Source organism: Oryzias latipes, chromosome 12 (genome assembly GCF_053564925.1).
Source record: "Oryzias latipes strain Hd-rR chromosome 12, Olatipes_Hd-rR_3.1".
Classification (NCBI taxonomy): Eukaryota; Metazoa; Chordata; class Actinopteri; order Beloniformes; family Adrianichthyidae; genus Oryzias; species Oryzias latipes.
In genome coordinates, this window is record NC_136248.1 from 14,746,752 (window position 1) to 14,757,028 (window position 10,277).

Here is a 10,277-nt window from a genome sequence, read left to right on the forward strand (position 1 = left end):
TGCAACGGCCCAAACACAGGCCAAGGCCTCTTTCTCGACAATGGAGTATTTCCTTTCTGCGGGAGTGAGGGAGCGAAAGCAACTGTTCGCTCTGTTTTGTCAGGATGAAGCTGTATTAGAATAGCTCCCAATCCATAATCTGAAGCATCTGTAGCCACAATAGTTGGGAGGCTGGGCTCAAAAACTGCCAATGCAGAACTGTTGATGATGCGAGTCTTCACTGAATCAAAACTAGCCTGTGCCTCTGAAGTCCACTTGAATGTGTCAGTGTGCAGGCATGCTCTCATAGGCTCCACCAAGGATGCATAATTTTTTCACAAATTTTGCATACCACGCAATAAGTCCCAGGAATGAGCGCAGAGTAGTGGCGTCACTCGGTGCTGGAGCTTCTGCAATAGCCTTCAGGTGATCCTCATTAGGCAGCAAACCTTTGGCTGAAATGACATGCCCAAGGAACTGCAAGCTCTTCTGGTTAAAATGGCATTTCTCCATATTAAGATGGAGACGAGCTTCATTAAGTGCAGCTAGAACTGCTTGGAGGTTGCGATCATGTTCTTGCTGGTCCCTGTCATAAACAATCACGTCATCCAGGTAGTTCTGGACTCCTTTTAAGCCTTTCAGCACCAGGGACATGAGCTTGGAGAATTCACTTGGGGCTGAACACAGCCCATAAGGGACTTGAGGAAACCAGAACAGTCCTTCATGTGTTATGAAAGCAGTTATGTCACGGCTCTCTTCTGCCAGCAACACCTGATGATAAGCATTTGCCAAGTCAATAGTGAAGAAGATTGTAGCTCCATACATGTTTGAAAAAATATCATCCATATGTGGAAGAGGATGACTGTCCATCACTATTGCCTTATTTGGCTCACGATAATCCACACACATTCTCACTTTCCCATTTTTTCTTAGTGTCACTACAATGGGAGACATCCAGGGAGAGGCATCAATCCTCTCTATGACTTCCATCTCCAACAGCCTCTCAATTTCACAAGAGACAGCTTGTCTGACTGAGACCGGAATCCTTCTGAGCTTTTGTTGGACAGGTTGAACATCCTCTCTGATCTTCACTTTATGAATAAAACCTTTTGCAAGACCCAGCTTTTCAGCTGCTGGTCCAGTTTTAACCTCGGCTATTGGAGCTGTAGATGAAGTCACTGTCGGTGAAGAAGCTGCTTCAGGAAGTACTGCATTGTTGTCAATGGTGAGCCTCATCGCTCTAAACAAGTCCAATCCTAGCAAAGCCGTGCCTGTTTTCACCACATACAGTGTAGCTGGTACTTTAGCATTAGCATGCTTCACTGTAGCTGAGAAACAGCCTAGCACGGGGACTTTGGACTTAGTGTATGTCACTAGCCTTGAAGCTGGCTCAGAAAGTGAGACATCACTGAAGTGCTTTGCTTTGCTTTGCTTTGCAACATGTAGCATGTCTCACCCCCCTCCCTCTGTTTCCGTAAGACCCCGCTTGTCCACAGACATGCCTGAACAGAATACACTAAACAGTGCGGAATTTATAAACGAAAGGCTTAAGAGAAGCATAATATATGACCTCTAAAATGTGCGTACTGACCTCAAATTGATTTTTTGTGGTACATTGGCAGTGTTTAATAATTTGTCCAAAATGCTGAAATTTGGTAAAATACCAAGCTACACCGCTTGATGGATTATTGAAGCATTACAGGTACTGTAGTCAGGTGCCTGGCATAGCAAGATGGACTTTGCTTCAACTGTTTGTGGTTAAGATGAACAAAGTTTGACTTGTCTGTTTTGTTTTGTTGCTGCACAGTCTAAAAATGGGTAAATTTTCAGAATTAAATACTTTTTTTTAATCTTTTATCAGTTAGAGAGCCACAAAGGAGTCAAGGAGTCTCATGTGGCTCCGGAGTCTCAGGTTGCAGACCCCTGGTCTAAACAATTATGGGTGATTTGACTGACCACATTTATTCATCATGGTTTTATCAACAAAGTTAAAGACCCGCTCCAAAGGAAATCACGTTTTTGGTGTTCTTACCAACAAACATTTTACTCATAATTAAAGACATGTACAAAATATATACATAAGCAAAATAATGTAAGATTAAACTGTTTTTTTGAGTATGTCTTTATGATTGATTATCAGGAGCAGAAGAAACTCGCCATTTGAAAAAGCGTACAGTTGTAACGCTGGAGCTGCCATGGACGGGCCAAAGTTTGTCTGTTCTGCTCCAATTCTGATGCATGCACTTGCAGACATATAGATCCACTAATGTCTTGAATTTCCTTCTCTGAGCTGGTATCTGTCTCAAAACTGCGTGGCTGGATAGCTCCAATATTGCTCGCCGTTTTTGTTGCACCGTTAATGTTAGCTTGGAGTTGTGAGGAGCTGTAAACTAGTAGGAGATTGTAAACAAATGGATGACAGGAGGGGTGGCGGGCGTACTTCCACACCGACTTCCACAACTGAATTTCTATTGAACTCCTGCCGCTCTGCAGAAACTCTGAAAACAACACAGGTTTTTTGATTTTGGTAAAAGACAACATAATCATAATTAAAGACGACTGGAAACGCTTTTGCAATTGAAAAGATAATCGAAACAGGACTTTAAGTCATTCAATAAGTCCAAGTAAAAAGTCAGTCCACAGTTGTAGACTTGAGTATGTCGACTAAAAAATGGAATCACTCAAGACCTTTCTGAACAGAGCAGGAGATCTAGAAAAATGAGAGCAATCTTGACGTAGCAGCTGTTTGAAGATAGTTCTTCAAATTCAGTCTCTAAGCTCCTGTACTATAGCAGGCTGTCTAAATAGTGTGCAGCTACGGGGCTTGACATGTTGTTGAAGCTTCCTTGTTGCATCACTAGACCAGTGTTTTCAACCTTTTCTGAGCCACGGCACACCTTAACCTTAAAAAAAATCCCGCGGCACACCAGCATCCAAAAAAAAAAAAAAAAAGGAGAAACTCATAGTCTGTATTGATCTACAGCCCCTCCGCAATCTCACATGCATTTTTGAGATAATTGTTGCAGAAAAAGCTGGAAACTTCAGCTGTTTTTTTTCTAAAAGATGCAATAAAAGATAAGTTAGAAGATTTAAAAACAGTTTGATGTGTGTTCGTTGGTTTCAAGACGTTTAACAACAGATCTCCGTATGCGCTGTCACTCTTACAACCCAATGCATCATGGGAGATGTAGTGCATAAAACGGCCGGAGATCGGTTTTCGGAGCTTCATTGTTTTGTTCACTTGTTCCACGGTCTGATACCGGATTCTGTGGGAAGCTACACCGCTAAAGACGAGCTTTAGCTGCAATTTCTTTTAGAACTGAGCGACTTTACGAGCTAAATCGGGACAAGAAAGTGAAGACTTTAACCACTTCTGATTGGTCAGACTGATGACATGTGATTAAGCCTTCAAGAATGATTGGTGGAGACAGTTAAAGGGACGGGACGTTTCCAAAATACAGCCGAAGGTGCAGCTGAATCGCGGTACCTTATCAAAATGTCTTTAATAAAATAAAATAAACGCAAAGAAAAAGTATTTTATGATCTTTTTTATTCCTAACTCCTCAGTGTTTTATCAGGGCCTGTTTGGATGAACAGAGAGCTGAAATCATGGAGATGGAAAATGTTTTTAGATCAGTTAATGAGGGCAATTTCCCACGGCACACTTAACCATCTCTCACGGCACACTAGTGTGCCGCGGCACACTAACACTGGTTGAAAAACACTGCACTAGACATCTCCCACTGCACTGCATCCATTGATTAAAGTCCCACTCTGATCATCTTTTGATCTAATTTAAAAGTGTTCCCACAGTGGTCTTTTACTTATAATTATGCAGTTTTAGCCGTTTTTATTTCTGTGTAGGGGTTATTTATTTTATTAAAGCTTTTTAATTATTAATTTTTTGTATAAATAAATACATTTTTTATATGAATCTGTGTGTAGAAAAAAAATGCACCCCCTTTTCTTAATCCCGCCTTTTTAGCCATTCTTCAGGTGGGCGGAGTAAACTCTTGTGAACATGCCCCTCCCATTTCAGACTCCATGTTCACCTTCAAAATCCAATGGATGATAATGTTTTAGGGGTGTAACGTTTAATCAATGAATCAATATCTATTCCTACAATCCAACCAGATTGATCTGAGTAAGACAAGTTTTAGTCAGATTAACCTATACCATAAAAATTATTTAAAAGTGAGATAAATTGCTTATTGATCTTGCAAAATACAATTTGGATGCAGGTACAGTATGTTTATTTTACTAAAACATAAAAATGACTATCACAGCAGACAACACGTGATGGCAACAAAATGATCCAACCATCCTTACAGTCCAATATGTGTAAGCCTGTGTAAGACATGTGACCATGCAGCAAATGTGTCAAACTCAAGGAGCCACATCCGGCCTAATGAGTAATTATTTCCGGACGGCGAGATTATTTTTTGTTAATGTCGCGGTAATATGTAGTGGTCTGTACTGGTAACATTAACTACAGATCCCAAAATGCATGTCAGCTGCCTTGCCAAACACTTATTAGGCAATGTCTCCTTCATCTGAATAGTTTTGTCAACTTTTGGGCAAAAATTGCTTGGGGTGAGTGGACAATTGGGCAGGTTTGTGGTTAGTGTATGGTTCCTTATTGAAGCATGTCTCAGCAGGGAAGAGCGATCAGACAAGGTGAGCCTTTCCCTCAACCTAGCAGCCTCACCTTTGTGAGCAACTAAGTTATGGATCTACATTGTTCTATATTTGCAGATATTACTTAAAACCATTTTACTTTTTGCAGTTTTTCCCCCTCAACTGCAAAATATCCACTTCCAATATCTAGCTTCCACATTAGAATCACACCAGTTCACATTAAGTTGCACATTGTTATATTCAGAATCTTCCGTTTCAGCCTCAAATACTGGCTCCTCTTGTTCCAAAGTAATCAGCTCTACCGTTAATTTTGAGCAGTAGCCTTTTGTTTGCGCAAGTTTTGAGTACATTTGGGGATGGTCTTCCCCAGCAATTGCAGGAAAAGACAAAAATTCTAAAGCTATAAGAATCAGATTTATTGAAGAAGGCTGAAGGACACAGTCTGGTTGCTGGCGGCGTCGGACACAGTCTGGTTGCTGGCGGCGTCGGACACAGTCTGGTTGCTGGCGGCGTCGGACACAGTCTGGTTGCTGGCGGCGTCGGACACAGTCTGGTTGCTGGCGGCGTCGGACACAGTCTGGTTGCTGGCGGCGTCGGACACAGTCTGGTTGCTGGCGGCGTCGGACACAGTCTGGTTGCTGGCGGCGTCGGACACAGTCTGGTTGCTGGCGGCGTCGGACACAGTCTGGTTGCTGGCGGCGTCGGACACAGTCTGGTTGCTGGCGGCGTCGGACACAGTCTGGTTGCTGGCGGCGTCGGACACAGTCTGGTTGCTGGCGGCGTCGGACACAGTCTGGTTGCTGGCGGCGTCGGACACAGTCTGGTTGCTGGCGGCGTCGGACACAGTCTGGTTGCTGGCGGCGTCGGACACAGTCTGGTTGCTGGCGGCGTCGGACACAGTCTGGTTGCTGGCGGCGTCGGACACAGTCTGGTTGCTGGCGGCGTCGGACACAGTCTGGTTGCTGGCGGCGTCGGACACAGTCTGGTTGCTGGCGGCGTCGGACACAGTCTGGTTGCTGGCGGCGTCGGACACAGTCTGGTTGCTGGCGGCGTCGGACACAGTCTGGTTGCTGGCGGCGTCGGACACAGTCTGGTTGCTGGCGGCGTCGGACACAGTCTGGTTGCTGGCGGCGTCGGACACAGTCTGGTTGCTGGCGGCGTCGGACACAGTCTGGTTGCTGGCGGCGTCGGACACAGTCTGGTTGCTGGCGGCGTCGGACACAGTCTGGTTGCTGGCGGCGTCGGACACAGTCTGGTTGCTGGCGGCGTCGGACACAGTCTGGTTGCTGGCGGCGTCGGACACAGTCTGGTTGCTGGCGGCGTCGGACACAGTCTGGTTGCTGGCGGCGTCGGACACAGTCTGGTTGCTGGCGGCGTCGGACACAGTCTGGTTGCTGGCGGCGTCGGACACAGTCTGGTTGCTGGCGGCGTCGGACACAGTCTGGTTGCTGGCGGCGTCGGACACAGTCTGGTTGCTGGCGGCGTCGGACACAGTCTGGTTGCTGGCGGCGTCGGACACAGTCTGGTTGCTGGCGGCGTCGGACACAGTCTGGTTGCTGGCGGCGTCGGACACAGTCTGGTTGCTGGCGGCGTCGGACACAGTCTGGTTGCTGGCGGCGTCGGACACAGTCTGGTTGCTGGCGGCGTCGGACACAGTCTGGTTGCTGGCGGCGTCGGACACAGTCTGGTTGCTGGCGGCGTCGGACACAGTCTGGTTGCTGGCGGCGTCGGACACAGTCTGGTTGCTGGCGGCGTCGGACACAGTCTGGTTGCTGGCGGCGTCGGACACAGTCTGGTTGCTGGCGGCGTCGGACACAGTCTGGTTGCTGGCGGCGTCGGACACAGTCTGGTTGCTGGCGGCGTCGGACACAGTCTGGTTGCTGGCGGCGTCGGACACAGTCTGGTTGCTGGCGGCGTCGGACACAGTCTGGTTGCTGGCGGCGTCGGACACAGTCTGGTTGCTGGCGGCGTCGGACACAGTCTGGTTGCTGGCGGCGTCGGACACAGTCTGGTTGCTGGCGGCGTCGGACACAGTCTGGTTGCTGGCGGCGTCGGACACAGTCTGGTTGCTGGCGGCGTCGGACACAGTCTGGTTGCTGGCGGCGTCGGACACAGTCTGGTTGCTGGCGGCGTCGGACACAGTCTGGTTGCTGGCGGCGTCGGACACAGTCTGGTTGCTGGCGGCGTCGGACACAGTCTGGTTGCTGGCGGCGTCGGACACAGTCTGGTTGCTGGCGGCGTCGGACACAGTCTGGTTGCTGGCGGCGTCGGACACAGTCTGGTTGCTGGCGGCGTCGGACACAGTCTGGTTGCTGGCGGCGTCGGACACAGTCTGGTTGCTGGCGGCGTCGGACACAGTCTGGTTGCTGGCGGCGTCGGACACAGTCTGGTTGCTGGCGGCGTCGGACACAGTCTGGTTGCTGGCGGCGTCGGACACAGTCTGGTTGCTGGCGGCGTCGGACACAGTCTGGTTGCTGGCGGCGTCGGACACAGTCTGGTTGCTGGCGGCGTCGGACACAGTCTGGTTGCTGGCGGCGTCGGACACAGTCTGGTTGCTGGCGGCGTCGGACACAGTCTGGTTGCTGGCGGCGTCGGACACAGTCTGGTTGCTGGCGGCGTCGGACACAGTCTGGTTGCTGGCGGCGTCGGACACAGTCTGGTTGCTGGCGGCGTCGGACACAGTCTGGTTGCTGGCGGCGTCGGACACAGTCTGGTTGCTGGCGGCGTCGGACACAGTCTGGTTGCTGGCGGCGTCGGACACAGTCTGGTTGCTGGCGGCGTCGGACACAGTCTGGTTGCTGGCGGCGTCGGACACAGTCTGGTTGCTGGCGGCGTCGGACACAGTCTGGTTGCTGGCGGCGTCGGACACAGTCTGGTTGCTGGCGGCGTCGGACACAGTCTGGTTGCTGGCGGCGTCGGACACAGTCTGGTTGCTGGCGGCGTCGGACACAGTCTGGTTGCTGGCGGCGTCGGACACAGTCTGGTTGCTGGCGGCGTCGGACACAGTCTGGTTGCTGGCGGCGTCGGACACAGTCTGGTTGCTGGCGGCGTCGGACACAGTCTGGTTGCTGGCGGCGTCGGACACAGTCTGGTTGCTGGCGGCGTCGGACACAGTCTGGTTGCTGGCGGCGTCGGACACAGTCTGGTTGCTGGCGGCGTCGGACACAGTCTGGTTGCTGGCGGCGTCGGACACAGTCTGGTTGCTGGCGGCGTCGGACACAGTCTGGTTGCTGGCGGCGTCGGACACAGTCTGGTTGCTGGCGGCGTCGGACACAGTCTGGTTGCTGGCGGCGTCGGACACAGTCTGGTTGCTGGCGGCGTCGGACACAGTCTGGTTGCTGGCGGCGTCGGACACAGTCTGGTTGCTGGCGGCGTCGGACACAGTCTGGTTGCTGGCGGCGTCGGACACAGTCTGGTTGCTGGCGGCGTCGGACACAGTCTGGTTGCTGGCGGCGTCGGACACAGTCTGGTTGCTGGCGGCGTCGGACACAGTCTGGTTGCTGGCGGCGTCGGACACAGTCTGGTTGCTGGCGGCGTCGGACACAGTCTGGTTGCTGGCGGCGTCGGACACAGTCTGGTTGCTGGCGGCGTCGGACACAGTCTGGTTGCTGGCGGCGTCGGACACAGTCTGGTTGCTGGCGGCGTCGGACACAGTCTGGTTGCTGGCGGACAGTACTATACACGTTGCTCTGGCAACGAGAGCCACAGCTTCCACCTCATTGGTTTCCAGTTGTACTAACAAAATGAAATTGGACTTTAGAATTTTTACAGTTTTTTTTATTATAGTATTAATATTTGTTTGCGCTGGTATATTTAATAGAGAAACCAAACCACATGTTTATTCTCCAACTCACCTTCTTTAACCAGATTTTCCAACCTGGAATCCAATGACTGTTGAAGATCAAGGCCACGCTCTAAAGCCAAATCTTTTGGGGGAGGAAACAGAGAGGACGTAGTAAACATCCACTAATAATTTTCAGTACATATTTCTTAGCATTAATTCTCACCAGCTTTTCTTCCCATCTTTTTATGGTCTGCATCCTGGGTTTCTCTAGCAAAAGGTAAACTTAAACCTACAGAGAATGACAGTTTAAAAGACAGTTAAATGTTTGCTCTATTGGTTTATGAAAAACAAATTATAATCTGCAGTTTAACACAAATCCTTCAAATAAACCTACAAACCTTTGCTAAGGAAAACAGCCAAAACACAAAGGGCCACAAACGACTCAGCTCCCATCTTTCCAGACTCTGAATGAGAAGCCAACAAACAAGAGCAGCTTAAAAAAGTTCCTCCTGCTGGAAACACAGCTGCTGTTCATTACAGCTGATTGTCTTTCTCCTCAGATCAGCTGGACTCACATTTTGATTGACACACCTGAGATGAAACCTCAGAATTTAGGGATTACCTTGTTAGTTCATAATTTTATTAGGTTAAGATAAGTCAAAAAAAAAAAATGTTCTTCAAATCTTTGTGTAAAAAGTTCATTTTGTTAAGGAATCAAACTGTTCACTCTGAAGAAAATGACGTCATTTGACACTAATATGGAATCCCCAGTGAAATTTATGTTACAGTGATGCATGTTCAGCAAAGAGCAGAAGAATAGCAGACCTGTTGTGATCCGTGAACAATCAAAGACAAACCTTCCTGTCATTATTTACGGAAGCTGAAAATGACCTGCCCAAATATTTTGGACTATTTTTTTGTGATAACGAGATCCACCATCTTCTTATCACAAGAAAACGGTAAAAAAAAGCAGCAGGACGATAGAAAGTCAGTGGCAGGTTGGCATTCAGATAGTTTTGAGGACTCACAGGACGTGTTGCCGCTGCTAAGCTTTTTTGGTGATTGTTTTTAAGTTTGCTGACCAAAAGATGTCAGCAGAAATGAGAACATCAAGAAACCTGAGTGTGTGGACCTCTCTCCACGTTCGCCATTCGAAGAAACAGGGGCTGGGTTGGTGCCATTCTTCTTCAAGTCGATGATTCCTGGTATTAAGAGTGAGATTGTTTTCTGACCAGGTTGCCAGCTTCAGGACCTCCTCCATGTAGTCCAACTCCTCACCCTTTGGAGATCAAGCTACTGTTTGTTAATCATTAAAGCTGGTGAGGAATTATGAGGAGTTCTTTGGCCCTTTTGTCATTTCAGGCAGGATGGATGTAGATTGTGGTTAGGGTGGCGGCCAACTGGTGGGTGCATGCTCAGCAGCTTGTCTGGTTCTCTGTTTGGACCTGCAACCTTCTTGGGGTTCAATGCCAGTAACCCACCTAACATTGTGCTCCTGTACAGTGAGAAGAGTTGTGCAGAACCCAGGTGAGGGTGGGGCTGTAACAGGTGAGTGCTGACCTGAAGATTCATGGAGAGCAAAAAAACAGTTAAGCTCCTCTGCCAGTGCCTTGCAAGAAATTATCTGCACACAAACATTTCGCAACACATTCATGAACATCAGCTGATTGTTTGTCCAGCCCTGGAGACATACCTGTAGACACATGACCCATAGCAGCTGTCAAATCCTCCATAGAATTAGGAAAATCCAAAACATGGAAATACTGTCCTTCCCTTACTGCAGGGGTCGGGAACCTTTTTGGTCAAGAGAGCCATAAACGCCACATATTTTTAAATGTAATTTTGAAAGAGCCATACAATAATGTTGCGTCCCTTT

General features: G+C 48.9%; 1 protein-coding gene across 2 annotated transcripts; it reads right to left on the reverse strand.

Moving 5' to 3' along the window:
- Positions 1-5,018: 5,018 nt before the first annotated feature.
- On the reverse strand, positions 5,019-8,930 carry LOC144996579 (uncharacterized). 2 transcript variants are annotated; one of them, XM_078956183.1, is made up of 4 exons: positions 8,800-8,930; positions 8,625-8,690; positions 8,472-8,531; positions 5,019-8,352 (listed from the first exon to the last, which is right to left on the reverse strand). In XM_078956183.1, exons 1-4 carry the CDS (start codon positions 8,852-8,854, stop codon positions 5,033-5,035), a joined length of 3,501 nt encoding a protein of 1,166 aa, XP_078812309.1. In that variant the 5' UTR covers positions 8,855-8,930; the 3' UTR covers positions 5,019-5,032. The 2 variants fall into 2 exon arrangements, with proteins under 2 accessions (XP_078812309.1, XP_078812308.1); XM_078956182.1 differs by having other exon boundaries at positions 8,472-8,543.
- Positions 8,931-10,277: the final 1,347 nt, after the last annotated feature.

Bases quoted from the DNA above. Each gene is read 5' to 3' on its own strand.
- LOC144996579 (XM_078956182.1), bottom strand. From the start codon at position 8,854: ATGGGAGCTGAGTCGTTTGTGGCCCTTTGTGTTTTGGCTGTTTTCCTT. The intron at 8,691-8,799 runs GTTTGTAGGTTT...CATTCTCTGTAG, and splicing joins GGCTGTTTTCCTTAGCAAAG to GTTTAAGTTTACCTTTTGCT. The intron at 8,353-8,471 runs GTGAGTTGGAGA...TCATTTTGTTAG, and splicing joins GGAAAATCTGGTTAAAGAAG to TACAACTGGAAACCAATGAG.